The following is a 24,314-nucleotide window of genomic DNA, read 5'->3' as shown; positions in this document are numbered from 1 at the left end:
CAACTTATATATACAATCACCTATATGGAAGTACATGAATGCTAAGAATGCCCTACCCTAGAATATTTTCCTCATTGATATTTGATCTTACCAGAATTTATTCCTCTGTGTTTAAGCACTGACATCTTTTATAACACATATTTACTTGGTAATCTTATTGTCACTATTTTCATGTAACCAGTGAAGCTTGTTTTTTTGTTATAGTAGCATAACTCTGAAAAGAATAATTATTCAGAGATATATGAAATTCTTATTTTTGACCAGGTGCTGATTATAATAAGAATGGCCTCAGATGGTGAGAAACATTTACTCATTAAAATCCTTAACAAAATGGAAGGTAGGGAGATTTATTTATTTATTTATTTATTTATTTATTTATTTATTTATGGCAGTTGGGAGTCTTTTTTTTTTTTTTTTTTTTTAATTTTTTTTTTTTTCAACGTTTATTTTTGGGACAGAGAGAGACAGAACATGAACGGGGGAGGGGCAGAGAGAGAGGGAGACACAGAATCGGAAACAGGCTCCAGGCTCTGAGCCATCAGCCCAGAGCCCGACGTGGGGCTCGAACTCACGGACCGCGAGATCGTGACCTGGCTGAAGTCGGACGCTTAACCGACTGCGCCACCCAGGTGCCCCCAGTTGGGAGTCTTAAATTATGCTTCATTTGATAACAAATGTTTGAACATATACAAATGTAGTGATCTAAGTTTTTAAATTAAGATATAATAACATACCATAAAAATCATCCTTTAAAAGTATATAACTCAGTGGGATATAACCAGTTTTGAAATAAATCTGGATTTTTAAGTCTGCAATATAAATATACTGTAATGTACTTATACATACATTATATATCATATGTATTTATTATTATCAATTAACAGCTTTTATTAATTATCTCCTAGTTGCTACATAATACTGTATACTTACAACTCTATAAATCAGTTTTAGTAAATCAGTTTTACAAATAAAGAAACTAAAATTCATAAAGGTGATGTAGCATGCCACATCTCATAGGTAGCAAGTAAGGGAATCAGGATTTCATCTAAGGTCTGTCTTGTTCTAGTGTCATTCTTCAACTCTTCTACCCATTATTGCCCCTCTGCCAATTCTTTCCACCTTGTGCTATGGTTTACATATTGCTTATATTTAAACTCTTCTCCTTTTTCATCTCCTTGTCTTTTTGTTTGTTTGTTTGTTTTGTTTTGTTTTGTTTTTTTCTCCTTGTCTTTTTTAATGTTTATTCATTTTTCAGAGAGAGACAGACAGAGTGTGAGTAGGCGAGGGGCAGAGAGAGGGAGATGCAGAATCAAAGCAAGCTCCAGGCTCTGAGCTGTCAGCACAGAGCCTGACATGGGACTTGAACTCATGAACTGTAAGATCAAGTAGAACTTGATCTTGATCAAGTAGAACATGAACTTGATCAAGTAGAACATGAACTGTAAGACTAAGTAGAACGCTTAATCAACTGAGCCACCCAGGTGCCCCAATTTCATCTCCTTGTCTTAAGTGAAACCCTGCTTTCCCCAGATGATATGGCTTCCCCTCTCATAAAAAAGCTGATAATTCTCTCATATATATGTGTGTGTGTATATATATATGTATATTATAGCCTTCCTTTCTAATATATATATATATACACACATACACATATATATACATATGTATATGTACACATATGTATGTATACATATATATATGTATGTACACATATGTATATATATGTGTGTATATATATGAGATACATGAGATATATGAGATATATATGTATATATCACAGGGATGAGAAGGTTAATTTCTTGTTTTATCCTTTCCGAAACATTATTCCTCTATCTCTGAGGTTATGCCATATTGCCACAGCATTTTCTACCATTCCAACTGCCATCCTCTAGTTACCACCTGAACATTCCCCGTCATCTGTGGACAGTTCTGCACCTGGTTCAGGGTATTCTTTTCATTCCTAATCCTGCCATTATCCTAGGTGTCTTTAACATGAATGATGATTCAACACTCTGACCTTATAGTTTTGTTGACCCCCACAGCAAAAATGATATTCATTCCTTGGCTATGCCATCAACCTTGTAATAATGCAGAACTGTGCTACTTCTGAACTTTAAACTCTGATATATTGCTCTCTGTCTACAGCTACATTAACTCTTTCACGAAGTTCAGCATTTTAGAGATCTGTAATCTGTCAACTCCTTTTTTGTTTCACTTTCTTCTCTTTCCAGACTTGTGATGTGCCCATGACTCTAATCAGTCTTGTCCTTCTAATGTACCTTCCATTTAAACCTTAGCTCTGAATCCATCAAGACATTTAACTTCTCTGTTTCTATACCTGAGCTCCTGAGCATTATTAGAAAAAATAAAATAGTTTGGTACCACTACAAACTTATCTTCTCTGAAATTATATGGGCTGTTAATACCTCTTAACAGCCATTCTATATGTTCTTAGTTCCCATTCTTATCCACCTAATGGCTATACCACAAACCCCCACTATGCTACTCATCCCCTCATTATTTCTTCTTTTTACTTGAGAGAGAGAGAGAGAGAGAGAGAGAGAGAGAGAGAGAGTCAGGGAAAGGGGCAGAGGGAGAGAGAGAGAATCTCAAGCAGGCTCTGTGCTGTTAATGTGGAGCCCTATGTGGGGCTCTATCCCACAACCCAGGTTTCATGACTCCTCATCCCCTCATTTTTAAGAGAATTATGCAGGGTACCTGTGTGGCTCAGTTGGTTAAGTGTCTGACTCTTGATTTTGGCTCAGGACATGATCTCACAGTTCGTGAGTTCAAGCCCCATGTCATTCTCTGTGTGGACAGTGCAGAGCCTGCTTGGGATTTTCCCTCTCTCTCTCTCTCTGCCCCTCCCCTGCTCATGTGCGTGTGTCTCCCCCCCCCCCCCAATAAATAAATAAACATTAAAAAAAGAGAGTTATGCTTTTTAATGTCCATTAATGGGGTAAGAATCTTCAGTTTTCTTCCCTACCATCTACAAACTTACTTAATTTCTTCTTTTATCTTTTCCTCCTTTCTTTATAAAGGTGAACCTCCTCCTTTTGAAAACCAATTTTTCATTTCTGCTTTGGATCCTATCTCTTCCTGCATCAGTGTGTTCCTTAAGTTATTCCATAGCCCAGCCTTCCTTTCTAATGACTCTCCCTTAATCTTTAAGCCCTCTGGTCTTCTTCTTCTTTTTTTTTTTTTTTTTTTAAGTTTATTTATTTATTTTGAGAGAGACAGAGACAACGCAGGTGGGGGAGGGGCAGAGAGAGAGGGAGAGAGAATCCCAAGCAGGGTCCATACTGTCAGTACAGAGCCCAACTCAGAGTTTGAACTCATGAAACTGTGAGATCATGGCCTGAGCCAAAACCAAGAGTCAGACACTTAACCGACTGAGCCACCCAGGCACCCCAAGCCCTTTGGTCTCAAAAATAAAATAAAATACCACACTCAACCTATGTCATCCTTTTTTTTACTATTTATTTTACCTCTATAAATTACATCTTTGACCATCTCCCAATATATTTCTTTTTTGTAACCCTACCAAACTTTATCATGCTGTTTCCTTTCTCCATGCCCTTATGCCTCCTGTTCTGCTATAATGGTGCTCTTCTCCCTTCTTTAACAGCTAACTCCTACACATCCTTTAAAAATCAGTTAAAACATTTGTTCAGGAAGCCTTGATTTAAATGCTTTCCTTTGTGATTTCAGGGTATTATGTGCATACTTCTAAGGCGCTATGTACCATCCTGGACTGTACCAACTGATTCTCTTGTCTGTTTTCCTCACTAGTATGTCAGCTTCTGGAGGATAAGCACTATGCCCTAATTTGTATTCCCAGCACCCACAAAAATGCCTGGAATATAGAAGGAACTTAGTAAAAATTAATAACTGGATGAGCTAATGAATGCCTCTCTATATACCTAGTAGTCTGGGACTAGTAAAAAAGATTAAACTGAACCATATACACATATTACAAATGTCTGCTTATCAGTGCAGTTAGCAAAATTAACTATTAAATTATAGTAATATGAGAATGGAAGATTCAAGCAGAATTGTATTAGGTGCTATTTCTTTTTTTTTTTTTAAGTTATTTATTTTGAGAGACAGCGAGTGGGGAGAGTCAGAGAAAGAGGGAGAGAGAGTGAATCCCAAGCAGACTCCTCACTGACAGCATAGCGCCTGATTCAGGGCTGAAACTTACAAACTGTGAGATCATGACCTGAACCAAAACCAAGAGTCCGATGCTTAACTGACCGAGCTTCCCAGGCGCCCCTATAAGTGCTACTTCTTGATGACATTATCATGTGTCTAGAGTCCAAATTTGCAAACTTGGATCTTATTATTTGTTCAGTTTTCCAGTCCTGGGCAGATGAGGTCTTATCTACTAAATTCACAAGATATTTCTAGTATGAAATTGGTAAAGCATTAGTTAACAATTGTGAAGCTGAACCTGCTACAACTGTCTGAAATCAGGCTAGTTGAAAACATTTTTTTAAGTTAGGAAAGTGATGAGCAATGTTAGCATTATAAAACCAAGGGATCTGGGTAACTGAAGGAATATTTTTGTGAAGAAGCTGAGGAAATATTTCTGATATTTCTGCCCCACAGAGAAGAATACTTAAACCTACTTAATGGGGCAACTTTCCCTTTAATACACCTAAGACACATGGACAAATTATTAGTGTATATGTTACTTCTTATCTAGGCTTCATGCTGAACATTCCTATTTCTTTGGCTTTTGGTATTATATCATCACTACTCTTCCAATTTCTTTCAACAAGGTCTACTAACACAAAAATATTAACTCTCTAAGCTGAAAAAATGTTTTTACTCCTTCTAACTAGCAACTATCCTCTCTGTCTAGGAGTAAGACCTTTTTTTTCCTGTCTAGTGTTAGAAAATAGAAATGTGGTTTCATCCTCTATGTTTTTGGAAGATCCTAGCAGTTAACTTAGTAAGTAATCTGCTTTGGGATCATAGCTAAGACAAATCAGGTAAGGAGATTAGATTTTATTTTATTTTATTTTTAAATGTTTATTTATTTAGTTTGAGAGAGAAAGCTGGAGTTGGGTAAGGGCAGAGAGAGAATTCCAAGCAGGCTCCATGCTGTCAGTGCAGAGCCTGATGCAGGGCTTGATCTCACAAACTGGGAGATCATGACCTGAGCTGAAATCAAGAGTTGGATGCTTAATCGACTGAGCCACCCAGGTGCCCCTGGAGATTAGATTTTAAATAATATGATCTTGGGGTGCCTGGCTGGCTCAGCTGGTAGAGCATGTGACTCTTGATCTCAAGGTTGTGAGTTCAAGACCCACATTGAGTGTAGAGGTTACTAAAAATAAAAAATTTTAAATAATAATAATAATACCTTATAAATTTATATACAGAAGACAAATAGTACCCATCCTCTTCTTATTTCTACCAAAACTATTGTCATATTAAGCCAAGTAAACATGAGTAAGTAAGCATTACTTTGTTATTATTACATCATGCCTTTGTGAACTTTACAACTGATGAAAGTATACCAATAGAGTGTAAGTTTTATTTTAACTGGAACTAGCTATTCCTAAACCAGTTATGTCTACCAAAAATAAACTGTATGTGTGGGTACAGAATTTTTGAAATTAATTTTATTTTGTTAAGAAATTAGTAACATAGAAATTTAAGTTATAGTTGAGAAGCAGAAGTGAATCTAATGAGCAGGTGGCATCCAATAGATCTTCTGTTTCTTACACAACCAATAAAAAGGAAAAAACGGGGGCACCTGGGTGACTCAGTAGGTTGAGTGTCTGACTCTTGATTTCAGCTCAGGTCATGCTCCCAGGGTCATGAGATCGAGCCCTGAGTTGGGCTCCGCAGTGAGTGTGAAGCCTGCTTAAGATTCTCTCTCTCTCTTTCTCTCTCCCCATCTCCTCCTCTCCCCTGCTTGTGCCCTCTCTTTCTCTAAACAAACAAACAAACAGAACAACAACAACAAAAAAAAAAAAAACCCAAAAAGTTAAGGTGGTAATTTTTAAAAAAGGAAAAAATGACATCAAAATGTAGTCTCTTGCTGTTTCATTATGTACTTAAATTTTTGAGTAGAGGAAAAAAAGGTGAAATCAACCATGATTTTTAACAAATAAAATTAAATGTACAGAATTGATGAGTCTCTTATTTGGTTACTTTAAAATTAAGGTTTTGATCCACTCTATTATTTTACATCATAAATTCAGACTTTCCATGCTTATACACACAAAACATACACACATACCGGACATATTGCCCATGCGTCAAACTTTGATACCACAGACAGAAAAATAATCCAGAAAATTGTATTTTAAGCAGTTTCCTTGTTTACAGATCTTTAATTCATTGTTATGGTAGTGAAATATATGAACACCTAAAACTTATATATAAACAGAACACTGAAAAAAACCTTTTTTGTATTACTCTTCTTTTCTAACAGGTTTAACACTGACTGTCTTACAAAACAAAAGAAACGATTTTCTGGAATCTGAAGGTGTTTTAAATGGGTAAAAATGTATTTATTCATCTATGGGAAATAAGCATACCAGTTTCACAGATTTCTTCACAATTTCTCCTGGAATTTAACTTTTTAAAAAGGCTTAATAAAACCTGAAATTAATCAATATCTCTCTCCTCTTCCTGAAAAATGTATTATATTAGAACACTTGAACTCAGGTCATTGCCTTATGTATTATATATTATTGTTGTCCAGAATTTTAGTTCAGTCTTGTTTCAATATCCCTGAATTATCATTGTTACTTTTTAGTACAGGAAGTGCCCATTTAGACTTACCCTTGTTTATACCAGTTTTGGGTTTTTTTGCTCAGCATTGTTTCTTATATCTCCTTCCTTTCTTTGGAGTTCTCTTTCTTCCTGAAGTATATCCTTTAGAAATTCGTTCAGTGAGAGCATGCTAATAATAAAATTCAGTGTTGACATGTCTAAAAATGTTTTTATTTTGCCTTATTTTATGTAGAAATTATTTATTTCCAATACTGAGATCCAAATTATAAAAAGAGGTGTAAATCAAGTAGAAGCTCATAAAAGCACTTATGTCTGTTATCTATCTGGATTGCTCTATATAGAAAATATCAGTAGAGATTTTTCATTATAGCAAGTGCTATTATATGGAATCTGAAGATGGAAAAGATAAACTTATGATATTTAAGTATCCATCTTTTGTTGTTGCTAAAGCATCTGTGAAGCTCACTGAGAAAAAGAAAAACCATTTCAAAGTTGTCAGATAATATTCTATTATATAGATCCTCAAAGATGAAAACCTCACATGTATAAGAGAATGAGATTGATTTCTCATGGTGATTTGTCTGTTATTGATAGGACTCAGTTAATAGTCCTTTGCATTTGGGGATGTGAAGTAGTCCTGCTTTTTTTAAAAAAATGTATGACCATCAGGGTGCTTGGCTGGCTCAGTCAGAAGAGCATGTGACTCTTGATCTTGGGATCATGGGTTTGAGCCCTACATTGGGTGCAGAGACTACTTAAAAATAAAATCCTTAAAAAAAAATGTATGACCATCAAAAGGAAAGATAAAGAGAGATTAGCACAACTGGAGAACAAATCAACAGAAAATACACCAGTGCCTTTCCAAGATAAGCAGGCACAGACTAGAGAAGAATAAACTAGCCAAAAACAGTCATCTTTTTAGCCTTCAAAGTAAATAATGACACAAATATAATTCCATTTTCTTGGCTTTCCTTTGTCTTCAGTACAAGTTCCTGTGTAGTTGCACATAATCAATATATTGGAGCAGATTTCCCCTGGAGTAACTTCTCATTTGTGGTGGAATACAATTTTGTAGAAAACTCTTGTTGGACTAAACACTGCGAGAAATTGAATATTCCTCACATGGCCTTTAAAGTGATTCTTCCAGACACAGTATTAAAGAGTAAGGATATAAACTAAAGTCCTTTTGTTGCTGAGGTAGAATGGAAATTGTCTGTTTTCTGTTTCTGATCTGTGAAGAGAGAATGAGCTATGGCATTAGAGGACTCGAGTTCAAGCTCTAACCTCACCATGCGGGTGTGACGTTGGGCAGGTTCTTTCCCTCTTACCTCATATTCATTTGTAAAGTAAGCTTTACTGATGATATCTCTTCATCTCTTTACCTTCTAAGTTTTATTTATAATAGCCCAATTTAATTATGATTATTTTTTTGTATTTATATCGCATTTTGTATTTCGTACCTCATTTATATTGTATTTTTTATTGAATTTTAGGGGAAATTTTGTTGTAGTATGTTGACTGATTCAGAAAACTTAATATGCAACAAAAAGTTACACACAGACACTTAGAGAAGACTCTAAAACCACTTTGTATGTCCTTTGGCTTCTCTGTATTTCTCAGCAACCCTTCACATGACTCAGATTGTGAATTCTCACATCCATTAAGCTTCACATGACTCAGATTATGAATTCTCACATCCATTAAGTAAAAAAAGCCTGTACATTTTTAGTCCCAGGGCATTCCTTTCAATACTTGCCATAAATTACTTTCTATCCACCTCAAATCTGAGTGGGAAGTTTGAATTCTGAGACATTCTAATTCAATTCTAAAATACAGTCACCATAATGGTTACTTTGGAATTTTTGATAAACAGAATTAAATGTTAAATTGATTAAATAATTGAAACATGGCCCAAGAAAAGATAAAAGCATCCTAGTTTATAGGTAGAGGCTTCTTCCAGTCTCTTGAAGATGAACTTAATTTATTCAACCATTCCTTATTTGGAGCATTTACAACACTTCAGTTTTCCACTACTGTACTACAAGATTTATAGTAGTTTATTATATAATTTTATATACTGTTCTAAGAAGTGAAATGAATTGCTGGGTCAAAAGTATATACACATTTACATATTGTCAAATATCCTTCCAGAAATGCTATCTCAATTCATATTTGTACAGAAAGTGTAAGAGAATCCTTTTCCCAATATCTTTATAGTAAGTAGGTATTATTATTCTAAGTCTTTGACAGAATTACAGGCAGAAAATATTTTATAGTTATATTATAGTTAATTAATTATAGATAATTAATGTCTTGATTATCCATATCTTTTCATACATGAATTGATCTTATATAGCCATTCTTTTGTAAATTGCCTGTTAATGTTCTTTGTCCATTTATCTATTGAGGTATTTATTATTTTCCTATTGATCTGTATCATATAGTTGTTTTGGTAAATTCTGTTAACTGTGTTTTATTTCTAGGTAATAGGATAACATATGCTTTTTATTTTATTCTTCAGACCTTTCTTTATTCTGATTTCTGATTTTTTACAGTGAATATGTTTTATTTTTATACTGCTCCTTGAACATACACTTATTATTCTCATGTTTAGTAAAAAAGGGAAAGAGCTGAAAGATGGGAAACAAATATTTATAAGCTTTCTCTCATTTAGGAAGCACCTTGCTGGATAGTTTTGGGGGCTTTCTTTTGGAAATTCAGGTTCCATATGTGTTTTTTGCATCTGAAGGACTTCTTAATACTCCAGAAATTCTTCAGTTGCTAGAATCCAAGTAAGTTATTGATTTCATAACTTTTAGCAAGGGTATATATATTCTGAATGACTAACCATTATGCTATATATGCAGTATTATTATTTCTCTCTGATTCAAGCCTGCAATTATATCATATGAATAGTTTTCCAAAGAGTTTATGTCAAGTTACATTTCTCTCCCTGTAGTACACCATCATAATTACTGAATGTTATCTTTTTTGGCAATATACATCAATCTTGTGGAGAAAAAAAAGTTTCATTATTGTTTAAATTTATATTTTAATTTCATTTCTTTTGTTACCAGCAAGTACGAACACTTTATGTGTCTTTTTTTTCTGTGAATTATATGGTCATATCTTTGGGTCATTGATAATATGGAGAATGAGTGTTCTTATTTAGAGGGCCTTAAATACTGCCTGGGAAATAGGACTATGAAGTTCTAAATAAATTCTCAAATTTTTAGACTTTAAGTACTGAGGTCAGACCAGCACTGAACATTTTAAAATCATATAAAACACTTTATCACAGCATACAAGTTGTCACAGAAATATTAGACATTGGGCTATATATATCAAGGAGGAATAACTGAGCTGTGACCTTAATTAAAATACAGATCTAAAAATAAATAAATAAATAATACAGATCTATTTTCCATGCTTTTGTTTTTAAATCTTAAGGCTATGGGGCATTCACAGAAAACTATGAGCTTACAAAAGGTAGTTAAAATCTAGGCCAGTTTTAAGGAAAGAGAAAAGAAAATTCTGATGCAGAATGCTTTAGTCTATTACAAAATGTTTTGATTTCATGAATTATTATTTAAAAAGCTGGAAGAAATTGGTCAATACATTTATAATAGTATTATGTGCAGTAATATTTAGTAAGATACCTACGGCAATGCACATCTTAACGAATTTTTCATATATACTGAATAAATCATAATTTAATTCCTCAAATTTATAAAGTAGAATAAATTGATATATGAAAGAAAAAGTGCAGTCATTAAAATAATTTAATATGCAAGAGGACAATACAGACTTTCTTAAAGAATTTTTCTGGGACGCCTGGGTGGCTCAGTCGGTTGGGCGGCCAACTTCAGCTTAGGTCATGATCTCAGGGTTCGTGGGTTTGAACCCTGTGTTGGGCTCTGTGCTAACAGCTCAGAGCCCAGAGTCCGGAGCCTGCTTCGGATTCTGTGTCTCCCCTCTCTCTCTGCCCCTCCCCTGCTCACGTGTCTGTCTCTCAAAACTGAATAAACATTTAAAAAATAATAAAACAAAAGAATTTTTCTTAGTCATTTCATGATGTCACCTAAAAATATGGTATTTTACAGCTATAATATCACACTAGTGGAGAGAAGCTGCAGTGAGTCACTGAAACTCTTTGGAAGTACAGAGTGTTATGTAGTGGTGACAGTTGATGAACACACCGCCATAGTTTTGCAGGTAAAACTAGACAGTAAGAAATACAAGCCAAATATCTGTGTAATTTATTATTAGCTCTACTCTAGAGAGCTTAACTATAATATTAGTGATTTCTTCCAAAACTTTGCAAATGGACCACAAGTACTAAAATCATCACTATACAAAATTACTATTACCAAACTTCTTCAATGCCTTATAATTTTTAACATACTTTAAGAGGACAAAGCAAATACGGAATCTTTAATGTTATATATTGACCTATTTTAAAATATATTTATAGAATAATTGTTGAAAACCTGAAAAATCAAATCCTAGCTACTATGCTTCTTAACAGGTGGTAGTATATTAATCCATGATTAGTGATATGAGATTTCCTCTAAAGTAAATTGGGGTTACCTATAAGTAAGCTGATTAAAAAAAAAAAGATTCTCTTTAAAAAATCCCTATAGTTTGGAATTTAAGATTTACAAATTCTTGACTGAATCTCCTTGATATGTTTGCTTGATTGGAATACAAAGAAATTAATTCAGTAGGGTGGGAGTGGGGAGCAGAAACCAAGTTTGATGGTATGGAGTATAAATTAATGGCAAAGATTATGATAACATAAGTCTGATTTAATGAGCAAATGTTAACAATATGGAATTATATGATGGAAACACCAAGCTCTATTAGAGGGTTTCTTGAGAGATACCATGTCTTACATATTTGAAGTTTTTAAAAAACAATTATTTGGGGGAAATACTGTTTAGGAAAACTTTTAATTCAGTTACATAACTTACTGTCAGAGTAAGACATTTCCTGAATCATTCACTCTATAGAATTTAATTGTGTTAAAGGAAAAAGGGAATGATAGGCCATTAGAGAGCAATTCCTGGAAGTCCATTGACTGCTTCCTTCCTTAAGTAATAAGCAATCAGTGCAGATTATCCCATGGGCTTTTAAATGTATTTTATTTTGCCCTTATGAGTAGCCAGATCTCTATCTATAAAGGACCTTGCCTGAATAGGGACACTCTGTAGGTGGCTTTCTTTGTATCTAGGACTTTGGGAGATTCATGAGCTGTCCTTGCTTAAGCTGTCATTTGCTGTTTGACATCTGCTACATAATTTTCCCCCTACTACTTCCAGTGTGATTTTAATTTCTCCATAAAATGGGAGCCCATACTCATGTTTCTTCTCAAGTTATAATTTATATATCATGGATTCTTAAAATAGGGTTAACAATAACTTCAAAACAACTGTTCAACCTAGTGAACCTTTTTATTTTATTTATTTTCTGGTAGGACCTAAAAGAATTGAATTGTGAGAAGGCATCGGACAATATCATTATGAGACTGATGGCATTATCATTCCAGTACAGCTATTGTTGGATAATTTTATATACCAAAAAAACATTAAACTCAGAGTAAGTAAACATTTCTTTATCCAAAGTTACATTTATATTTAAGTTATTTGGTCCTCTTCTTTGAATAAAAATCGTTATGCAAATTTTCCACTTGCTCATCTAGTTCGCTTTAAGTCAGGGATCCTCCAGGTGGAGGAGCCATGCCCATAGGAATTTGGGATGCCCATAGGAATTAGGATTTGGGAGATGATGTATTTCCCCTAGACGTTCTGTGCAAATCACTCTCCCCTCCTCTACTTCACTAAGAATTGCAGCTTTAAGTGTCATTTTTTATTGCTTTTTATTTCTGAACTTGTATGTTAAAAGATGTCATTAAGTCACTCTCTCTAAAATCTTATTAAATATACCAACAAAATAGCATCTTTTGGGGCAGCTGGATGGCTTGGTTGGTTAAGCGTCCGACTCTTGGTTTCAGCTCAGGTCATGAACCTGCGGTTTGTGAGTTTGAGCCCCACATCGGGCTTTGTGCAGACAGTGTGGAACCTGCTTGGAATTCTCTCTGCCCCTCCCCTGCTTGCTCTCTCTGTCTCTCTCTCAAAATAAATAAATTAATTAAAAGAAATTTTTTTTAAATAGCATCTTTCTATACTTTCTGTCATTGATGTGCTTAACTTAAAAATTACAAAAAAATCCATGCCGAGACACTGGCTTAATTTATCATTATATGTCTCTCCTTTCCCTCATCTCTACATTTTATGAACCCACTGCTTCCACTTCCTTTTTTTCTCTGCAGTCTGGCTCTTCTTCCTACATCTGTACTCATCTCTGTCTCTCAGGGCAACTCATCATTCATGGCTCTCTCATGATCAGCTCCAAAAATATTTTCATCTTCCACGGCTCTAAAGCGTTTAAGCCTGTTGTCAGTGCCTTCTTACTCGAAGCCCTTCAGTCCTATGATGAGTTAATGTTTTGATCTTCCATCTCTCTAACTACTCTTTCTCTGTCTGTACCTCTTCTTCCTTGTCCCAGTCTTCAGATACATCTGAATTCTCTTCTTTCTTCTATTTGATCCACTGGAAATCTTCCCCACTCCCATGGATTCAGTTACCATCATTCTGCATATAAATTATGATATATACATCTGCAGCTGCAGTCTCTCTTTGAAATTGCTGACATGTATCTCTAATTTTCTGTTAAATATTTCCACCCTGATATTTTATAGGCTCTCAAACTTAACATGTTCCACGGTGAATTTATTATATTCTCTATCCTCTTCAAAACAATATCTCCTCTTTTCTGCCCTTTAGCTATTTATGACCATTGCCTTTCTTTTAGTCACCAAGTTTAGAAAACAAATCCTATAGATTTAACCACCATCTCTTTTTTTTTTTATTAATCCCCTCTCTCCATTTATGTTACCAGCATCTTAGTTCAGATTCTTATTATTTTATGTGGACTGTTACAATAGACTACCAACTGCTTTCCCACCTCCAGATGGCTCTCAGTGTTACTCTCCATAATCTGTCAGACATCCAATTAATATTCCTAAAACCAGGCTGTTACTGTTTCACTCCGATAAAAAGCCTTCACTGACTTTCCCATTATCTACTGAATACATACATACTATTCACCCTAATATTCAAATTCTTCAGAGTATAATCTCAACTTATATTTTCAGCTTAGTTTTCACTGCTTTCCATTTCAGCTAGAAGGATTTCTCATTGGCTTGCAAATATGGTCCTGGTTTTCCTACTTCTACTTTTGCCAATACATTTCTCTCTTTCTACGATACTCTCTACTTCCTCTAACTATTTCATCTGGTGAAATTGTGCCTATTTTTCAGAAACTATCCCCAAATACCACTTTTTCTATTCAGTCTTTCCTTAATACCCGCCCCCCAACTCACACATACAAATAGATATTTAGTTGTGACCTCTCCATCCTTTGAACTCCTTAGCTCTTTGTCTTTTCCTCATCTTTGATATTTATCACATTTTGTTTTGTATTATCATTTTAGAGTACTTGCTTTATGGCACCTCATATTGTTTCATATGATAGATGCTTAGTAAATATTCCTTGACTGAATGAATGCATCTTTCCTACTAAATTGAAAACTAGTCTCATTCATTTTTTAAATCTCTACAGTTATCATGCAACACATACCACATCACTCACAGTAGAAGTTTTAAAAATATTTAATTTAGTTATTAGAGAAGGTAGAGACATCTTACCTTATTTGACATGGCCTGTGTGACTTTTTTCTTTATTGACTTTTTGCTTGACTCCATTTTTGTTTATCTACTGTTCTGAGCTCTTTGTATATGATTATTATTAAGTGGAAATAAGTTTAAGTTAGAATATAAGAGTCCAAACTCCCTGGTTCTTATTCCTTTTTCTATTAACAATAACCTTTGGCAAGTCATTTAACCTTGCTTTTCCTTTCTACCAGAATTGAAAAAGAAAAATAATAATTTAGATCTAAAATCTTCATTTTGAATATTAGTAAAGTCTCTGAAGCATTTTAAGCTTGGAACTTGCTTATAAAGCATTAAAGCTTTATCAAGATCTTGGAAGTATTATGGAGATAAAACTGCTTTGAAAAAATTTTTAAGTTGTTTTTAGATTGCTTTCCACCTATGTTCTAGAGGTGCAATTGTAGTACAAGCAAAAAAGAGGAGATTCACACTTATTGTTACCCAGATTTTCAGGGAAACAAACCTCACTAATTATGTAATAGCCTGAGATAGTTTTATGTTCAGGATGTGATGAGCTATTTATTCACAATAAGATGTTATTATAAAATGTAATTATTTTCAGACTTCTAGGTATCTCAGCTCTATATTTTTAGATTTATAAAAACATTTAAGAAGTATCTTAATCAACTGACCAAATGAGGAAAATTCAACATACAAAATAAAATTGCTTGAGTTACCTTAGTAGTTCATATCATTAGTTCCTGCTTGAAAAATGTGTTAGGACTCCTGAGGACTACTCCCAGGTTTGATGATTTGATAAGAAGATTCACAGGACTTGGCATAGACTTGGACTCATGGCTATGATTTATTATAATGCTTATTTATTTTTGAGACAGAGAGAGACAGAGCATGAACAGGGGAGGGTCAGAGAGAGGGAGACACAGAATCTGAAACAGGCTCCAGGCTCTGAGCGGTCAGCACAGAGCCCGATGCGGGTCTCAAACCCACGGACCGCGAGATCATGACCTGGGCTGAAGTCGGACGCTCAACCGACTGAGCCACCCAGGCGCCCCAATATGATTTATTATAGTAAATGGTTACAAGGCAAAATCAGCGAAGGTAAAAAGTGCATGGAGCAAAATCCAGAAGAAGCTAGAAGGAAGCTTCCAAGAATCCTAGCCTAGTGGAGTCACACAGAATGTGCCTAATTTCCGCAGCAAAGAGTTGTGACAACACTTATAAAATATCATCTGCCAGGGAGACTCACTAGAGACTCAGTGCCCAGGGCTTTTACTAAGGACTGGTCGAGTAGGCACTGTCTGCCTAGCACATACCAAAATTCTAGACTCCAAGAAGGAAAGCAGGTGTTCAGCAGAAACCACATTGTTTGTACTGTTTAGGCACAGTGAGTGACTCTTATTGGTCACTCTTATGAAATAGCTCACCTGAGAAAGAAACTAGCTGGGGAAACAAGAGCCAAGAAATTAAGAGAGCCCTTATCTCAATGATATTGAGACCCTGCATCTGACAGTGTCTTCCCTGGACTTCTTAGTAATATGAGCCAATAAATTTCCTTTTTGCTTCTTAGGGTATTTAAAGTGGATAAAGGTAGTAGAAATATCTATCCAAAGCTTAAGACTCACATCTGATCTGCTTAATAACCATAGAAGAAGAAAAAAAGTAGTTTTTTAAAAAATTGAGATATAATTGACATACCACATTGTGTAAGTTTAAGGTCTACAACATGCTGACTTTATGTATTTATATACTGCAATATGATTACCCATGTAGGGTAATGATCTTTTTAAAAAGCGTTTTTTTCTAACAGTTCAGGAAAAAGAGCCAGGGAGGATTCTAGTGAGCCTGGCTCTGGTCACATGTTCATATCTGAACCTGGTACTTTGGCCAGGGAGATAGAATATTTTAGTTTGTGTCAGTCAGCTAGCCATCCCTGAGTCAGTAAGAGTATGAGTTAAACTCTCCTCAGACACACTCTCAGAATCCCCTATATTTAACTGGATTGTTAAAGAATGGAGGTGGAGCCATCTTTTCAAAAGAATGCTGAGCCTACCACACTAGCATTACTTTAGCCAGATTATTCTAATAATATGAAATGTCAAAACGAAATGAACTTCTAATAAGTAGAATCAGACTCAAATGAGTACAAGAATAGTAATATAATCTTTTTTAGGTACCATCTTACAGAAAAGGCACTTCATCATCTAGCACTGATTTATGCAGCTTTGGTTTCATTTGGGCTAAAATCAGAAGAACTGGATGTAAAGGTATTCTTTTCTTACATGTTTGTTTTAATAAACCAAAATTATACTCAAACTCAAGTGCCCAGCTAGTAAACTAAAAAATTCTTAAAAGCCTTTTAACAGTTTTCAAATTAACAAATATTCTTTCCACTTAAACTTCTGTTCTAAAAGCCTTTAATGAATTTAAAGTCATATTTTATCTCTTAATTACTATTTGGCAGGATATGAATAAAAATATTTGTTGATCAAAAATGTTTGCTTATGAAAGATACACTCTTTTTATCTGCTGTAATCATCTCTAACCAGTGTCTTTTCTTTGTTTTCAATGTCCCACTCTGAAATTTAGACACTTCCCCCAATTCAGGGCTCAGTCCTCTTCAGTTATCACTTTATACTCTTTCCTTAATAAACTCAGACATTCCCACAAATTTAGCTTTCATTTCTGAGTATAATCCTTAAAAATTTCCTGATTTTTCTTTAGATCTGTACCTGTATTCTAGCATTCTACTGGAAATCTTGACATGAATATCCCACAAGTGCCTCAAACTCTGCATTTCCAAAACAAAACTTCTCACTCTCCCCAAACTTAGTTTATGGCATTACTATTGTAACCTAATCAGTAGTAGGTTACTATTGTAACGTAATCAGTCTTTAGAACATGTCCCTCTATCCTACTCCTGCTATTTCCCAAATTCAGGCCTTTGGAGTTTTAAGCAACTTCCTGACTAATGTCCTTATTTCTAGTCCTACTCCAGTGCATCATATATATTGACATCACTGATATTTCTGAAATACAGCTGTGAATATTTCACTTCTTGGGCTGTAAGCTCCTGAAGGAAAGGAAACATGTTTACTTGTTTTCATATTCCTGGCACCCAGCACAGTGCCAAGTACGTAGTAGGCTCTTAATAAATAGTTGTTACGTTGAATTTTCTTGCTCACAAGACCTTCCATAGCTTCCTACTTTATTGAAAGAGAGATCAAACTCAGCTGGTTTCAAATTTCACAATTTGGCCCCTAGTAATCCTTCCTTTAGCATCATTCTACTCACCATTTCCTGAATATGACCACACTATCACCTTTAAGCCATTGCACTAACATATCATCGCAGCCTGTCTCTTCCTTCCTCCTAACCACCAGCCTTCATAGTTCTGTCTGTTTTTGCCTGGCTCAAACACTACCTCCTTTAAGAAATGTGCCCAGTTACACAGCTCAGGTTATGATCTCATGGTTTGAGGGTTTGTGCCCGTCAGGCTTTGCACTGACAGTGCAGAGCCTGCTTGGGATTCTCTCTCTCCATTCTCTCTGCCCCTCCCCCGCTCGTGCTGTCTCTGTCTCTCTTAAAATAAATAAATAAACTTTAAAAAAATGTTCCCCAGTTATACCCTCTCAGGATAAATGTCTCCTCCCATTCTCCCAGGAGCACTTTATGCCTTTATTATAGTATAAGGTATTCATTCATGTACCTTCCACCCTGGAGGGTAAAAACTAGGCCCTTTTTCTTTGTAAAATGTATAGCATCTAGCACATTACTTTATAAACAGTAAAAATATTCAACAAACATCTACTAAATAAAATTAAATCAAAACACATTAAAATATGTCACCAATACTCAAGTCTCCCATTCTTCTGACTTAATAACATTATTACATAAAAGGGGCTCCCTAGACTCATATTATTTTAGAATATATTGTTGCTTTACCTCACTGTATTTAGTAGTGTAGTTTTTGGCTTTTTAGAGCACATCAGTTATGGGTTTAAAAAAAATTTTTTCAGGCATCTGAAGAGCCTAGCCATAAAAGAAACATGAGGAAGTTTAAGTACATTTTCTTAAACTAAAATATACTGCTATTAGTGTTAGGCTATGTTTTATTCTAATGTCAAAAAAAGGTCTATGTCTTTATGAACTCATTTTGCAGAAAAATGCATAGATAAACACATATGCAAAATTTTGAAAACAGTGTTAGGGGGTTTCTGAATCTCTCAAAGCCTAGCCATGAGTTCCAGAATCCTTGCTCTAATAAATTAAGGTAATATTCATTATCATCACCATAAAATTGTGCCTTTATACATTTATATAAATGTGTCAAATCTTCTCAAAACATCCAAATCTGAAATAAAATTAATTTGGAATCAAACAGTGTTGTTTCTATACACTCTATATGTACTTAATACAGTTTAAAGAAAATCCTTCTTTAGAATACATGTATTCCCTACAGGTATGTATTAACAGTCTTGTATTTGTTACTCTTCTTGTGAAATAAAAAATTGTCATAATGATTTTATAAGGTTTCTACAGTCTCTATTTCTTGAATTTTCACTACAGGACAGGGTGTTTATATTTCTAAGATATGACTGTTTAGGGCAGTATTCTCTATCCACATGAAACTGCTAACCCATGGACTATACTTCCTTCAACTACATCTAAAAGATGAAGGTAAAAATAGAACTGAAAGCAGAAGAAAAAGGCTGGCATTTCGAAAGAGAAGGGCCTGGAGGAAAACACAACTGAAAGACAGGAAGTAGGAAATATTAAGAAACTTTTTTTAAAGTTTAGTACACAGAGCATAGTATCAAATAAGCCAATATTGGGTAAACAATTCCCAAAATACTCTAAATCAAAACTTTTTTTCTTTTCAAATACACATCAACTTCATCTGTAAATATCCTTTTTTAAAAAAGTATTTGAAAAAGCTTGCAGTATATTTTTAAAATTCTTATTTTTGGTAACTATTAGAGTTAACTTGGAAAAGCAAAATATTAAATATTATTAATGATAATCTAAATTGCTTTGCTTCTAACATAGGTGAAATATAAGACCAAATATGTTATTTTAACAAATTATTAATAAATGCCAAATGGAAGTAAAGAAATTTAGTTCCAAAAATTGGAAAACTATAAAGATACCACGTTTAAAGAAGGGAAGAAAATTGCTTAGACTCACAAGATATGCTGGATTTCATATAGATACTTTAATAAGTTATATCTAAAATTATATTCAAAGGTTAAAATCAGGGCTTTTTTCTTCTAATTACAAACAGTTTTTGCAAGATATATTTTGCTCCCTAATATTTCCTATAATCTAACATATAGAAAATATATTTTAGCTTGTACTTGCCCCAGGAGTGGACGAGGCTGCACTGATAGTTCGACAAATTGCTGATCACAGTTTAATGACCTCGAAGAGAGATCCTTATGAATGGTTGGATAAATCCTGGCTTGAAGTTTCACCATCTAAGGTTCATCCCTAAATGTGTAAATTAGATATTTGCAAAGCAAGTATAGATACATATACTTGAATTCTCTTTTTGGTTGCATATTTTTGTCCTATAATGTTTACATGAGCATATAGAACAGTAACCATAATGTACAGTATTTATTTAGATCATTTTCCAGAATCATGGGTATTTTGCAACTTGACAAAAGTATTTTAATGAACTTTTAATGCCTAATATTTTTAAAACATAACTTTTTCTAATTCATAAATTTATACATTTAAGAGTAGTAAATATAATAATAGCAAAATTCCATCATTGCCTTTGTCAGTAATTAAGTTACATAATCAAAACTGAAAGTAGAGTTGTAAAATATTCGTAAGATTGAATAGTAACTTTTTAGAAATTCCTTCAGGTTAAGCATAGTATGTCTAAGTTCTCATACCAACCTTATATCTCAGTTTCCTTTATTTTTTTAATATATTCAAATCATGAAACCATAAAAAAAGAATAATAGAGCTTTTTATTTACTAACATGGAACGACCTTTAAGCTATATTAAATGAAAAATGAAGTTGTGGCATACAGTTTGTATCCTACCACTTGAACAAGGGGAAATTAATATTTATATGTGTTTGTAAGTAAATAAAATATCTCTGGAAGAGATCATGATAATGCTATCAAGAAATGATAACATTAGTTATCTCCAGAGAGGAAAACTGGGGTAATGGGGGGCAGGAAGATGAGAGTTTTTACTGCACACCTTTTTTGATAAGTTTATTTATATATTTTTCGAGAGAGAGGGCACAAGTGAGGGAGGGGCAGAGAGAGAGAGGGAGACACAGAATCTGAAGCAGGCTTCAGACTCTGAACTGACAGCAGAGAGTTGGACATGGGGCTCGAACCCACAAACCATGAGATCATGACTTGAGCCACAGTCAGACGCTTAACTGATTGAGCCACCCAGGCACCCCTACTGCACATCTTTTAGTACCCTTTGAATTTTGAGCCATGTGCTTATTTTGCCTATTCAAAAAATAAAATTATAAAGCAAATAAATATTCGTGTATTCATATACATTAAAAAATATTCATGTATATTAAATCACAGAATTTTTATATGCCTAAGCAAAACATAGTACTATTGGCAAGTATGGGTATAATTAATTATGGGATGTATATATGTCTGCAGTTTCCCTATTACCAAGGCATGTCTAATCTACTCACATGTCTGTCATTTGATTTTATCAAAGAGGGTGCAAAATGCCAGTATATCCCAGAAAGAAGAGGGAATATGACAATAATAAAAGATGGCTGCTATATTTCTAGATTATTATGAGATCTCTCTGATGAGATCTCTCTGGAACACAGTTTTAGGCCATCAAGGTCAGTTCTGGTTGATAGAAGTTCTTCCTCTACTCTTCACAGCAAGGCTTTCCTGAAACTACAACATCTGTTAGATATCAAAAACATGGTTCATCTTAAATCAAATAGTGATAGTAACATATGGCCTACAAAGGATGAGCTAAAGAAATCCTGAGGTACTAAAGTCCCTGAAAACGTTTTCATTAGACAATTTACCATTAGAGGGGTGCCAGGGTGGCTCAGTCAGTTAAGCACTGGACTCTTTGGCTCAGGTCATGATCTCACGGTTCGTGCTTGAGAATCTCTCTCCTTTCTTTCTGCCCCTCCCTAGCTCGTGCTCTCACTCTCAAGATAAACAAACATTTTTTGAAAAAAGAAAAGAAAATACCATTATATAATACAATTGTCATTTGAAGGAGATGAACTGTAACAAATTTTTTGGATGAATGATTGAAATGAATGAACTTTAAGATCTTTCCCAATTCTGAGAGCATATGAATCTTTTTTCAAATATTTTCATTTATTTTTGAGGGGGAGGGGAAGGGCAGAGAGAGAGGGAGACAGTGGATCCAAAGTGGGCTCCATGCACAAAGCAGGCATCATGCTGTGTCCATCAGCAGAGAGCCTGATGCTAGGCTCGAACTCATGAACCACGAGATCATGACCTGAGCTGAAGTCAGATGCTCAACCTACTGAGCCACCCAAGTGCCCCTGAGAGCATATGAACTCTAACTGACAAAGAAGTTTCTTTCCCTACTAGCCATATTTTTTCCCCAGCATCTCAAATTGAGTGGTAGGTGCAATGACAAAAATTTTAATCTTCTAGATTGAGCAGAATAAAATGGGTTATTTTCAAAGGACCAGTGGCTGATTTTTCCTTTAAACTCTTTTCTAGGAAGAAATGTACTTACTTGACTTTCCATGTATTAACCCATTGGTGGCTCAGCTCATGTTAAATAAAGGACCATCACTGCACTGGATATTATTAGCAACTCTTTGTCAACTTCAGGAACTTTTACCTGAAGTTCCAGGAAAAGTCTTAAAGGTTAGTTATTTGAATTCCATATTCTTATATGAATGTATTTCCTTTCCATTTGAGTATTGATTTTTGCCATAAACATTTTCAAAATGGCGGTATCCAAGTTTAATTGTTTTGGACTTCACATATTGACAAAGAAATTATGTACTTGAGGGGCACCTGGGTGGCCCAGTCAGTTAAGCCTCTGACTGAGGCTCAGGTCATAATCTTGTGGTTCACGAGTTTGAGCCCTTCATCTGTGCTGACAGCTCAGAGCCTGGCGCCTGCTTCAGATTCTGTGTCTCCCTCTCTCTCTGCCTCTCCCCCACTTGCACACACTCTCTCCCTCTCAAAAATAAATTTAAAAAACTTAAAAAAAATAATTTACTTGAACTAAATTTCTTATAGAATTCTCATTGACTGTCAATCACATTATACATTTAAACCTATCTTATATAGATAATTCAGTACAGTCCATTTATCACACTTTAAATTATTTTGAAATGTTATTGTGCCCACTAATATGCGGTCACATACTCTATTCATATGTGTTTACATGATCTCTTCCAAACAATCCTGATGCCCTTCATTATAATAGTAAAGAGAACTTTAACTTTAGCCTTATTGTAAAAACTCTTAATTTTTTATCAAGCAAATGACATTCATGTATAATTTGTGTAACTCAAAATTCTATTACAAGTGATTAGAAAAGAAATATAAATCATAAGTTTTTCTTTTAATGGAGCCTAATTATGTTATGTTCTTATTACATGGATCACTGTAATACCCTACTTATTTATATTTTGCTTTCTTTCCATATAGATAAGTGCTGTTATTTATATTTACTTGACTGATGTGCATATTGTATTTGTATTACATTAATTTAAAAAAATTTTTTAGCATTTTTGTAGCATCACTTCCTTATTCAAGATTAGTTCTTCTTCCATAACAAAATCACCTCAAATTCCATCACCTCGGGAAAACGGGAATCAGGCTAGTACCATTACCTCCCAGAGTTCAGCTTCTGGCTCTTCAAACTCTGTCTTTCAAGAATATAATGAATACCAGAATTCAGGCATAGGAGCCACAGTGCACAAAGACACAAACATCACTTCAAACTATAACTCTTCCCTTACGCAACTCAGAGAAATGCCATGCATTTTATCACCTGTGATTTCTTATAATCAGGCCAGCTACCGGAAAGACTCCAGTTATAATCCTAATATAGTACATAATCCTTTCCTAATTAATATAGGATCAAGAAACATGGCTGGTAACTCCTTTCAAAACTGGAATGATTCAGAGTCAGATGTTTTTTCTTTGGATCTGACACAAATGAACTGTGAAAATATAATATCACCAATTGACACTCAGAAGAGAGTTGCCCCTAATTTTATAAATAATCAGAAAAAGGGAACACATGTTGCAAAAGGACCTATAAATAAAGAAGTATGTACCCCTAACTTTTCACTGGAAGGCTCTCAATCTCCTCTTCCCTGGAACTTCAAGAAAAATGTATGGGAAAAACAGAATCATTCATTCAACTTAGAATATGGTGAAAAGCAGACTACATGTGACAAATGGTACTCTCAGAAAGATAATTTATTCACTAATCAGCAGAAATGTCTATCGGATGAGGTAGAAAGCTTCCTTCATCAAAGTTCAAATGCTGGGACTAAAAAGACTTTCTGGAGAGAATTACCATCTGTCCCCAGTATGGATTTATTTTGCGCTTCTGATCCTAATGTAAATCAAAAAGAATTCAGCAGTCTTTATTTCCACCAAAGAGCTGGGAAATGTTTAGGACAGAAAAGGCACTCTGAATCTTCATCTAACTCAGGAGACAAAAAATCATTACCAGGTAACACTATCTAAAGTTAATAAAACTACTGGCAGATGTAATTTTAAAAGATAGAACCATCTCTAAACTAAAAAAAGAATTTTTGTTTGTTTGAATTACTATATTTA

The 24,314-nt window shown here is 34.5% G+C and overlaps 1 protein-coding gene across 1 annotated transcript in view; it reads left to right on the top strand.

The window, feature by feature from the left end:
• The window catches only part of SHOC1 (shortage in chiasmata 1), an 86,630-nt gene that overhangs the window by 59,015 nt on the left and 3,301 nt on the right, over window positions 1-24,314 (top strand). The window contains exons 18-27 of the mRNA XM_045468675.1: window positions 265-337; window positions 6,452-6,518; window positions 7,740-7,918; window positions 9,431-9,548; window positions 10,860-10,971; window positions 12,233-12,354; window positions 16,681-16,774; window positions 19,858-19,989; window positions 22,224-22,373; window positions 23,247-24,207. Coding sequence (XP_045324631.1) covers window positions 265-337; window positions 6,452-6,518; window positions 7,740-7,918; window positions 9,431-9,548; window positions 10,860-10,971; window positions 12,233-12,354; window positions 16,681-16,774; window positions 19,858-19,989; window positions 22,224-22,373; window positions 23,247-24,207 — 2,008 coding nt within the window. The remainder of the gene's footprint in view (window positions 1-264; window positions 338-6,451; window positions 6,519-7,739; window positions 7,919-9,430; window positions 9,549-10,859; window positions 10,972-12,232; window positions 12,355-16,680; window positions 16,775-19,857; window positions 19,990-22,223; window positions 22,374-23,246; window positions 24,208-24,314) is intronic.

The sequence above is a fragment of the Leopardus geoffroyi genome, chromosome D4 (genome assembly GCF_018350155.1).
Source record: "Leopardus geoffroyi isolate Oge1 chromosome D4, O.geoffroyi_Oge1_pat1.0, whole genome shotgun sequence".
Classification (NCBI taxonomy): Eukaryota; Metazoa; Chordata; class Mammalia; order Carnivora; family Felidae; genus Leopardus; species Leopardus geoffroyi.
This window is presented reverse-complemented; position numbering and strand designations above follow the sequence as displayed.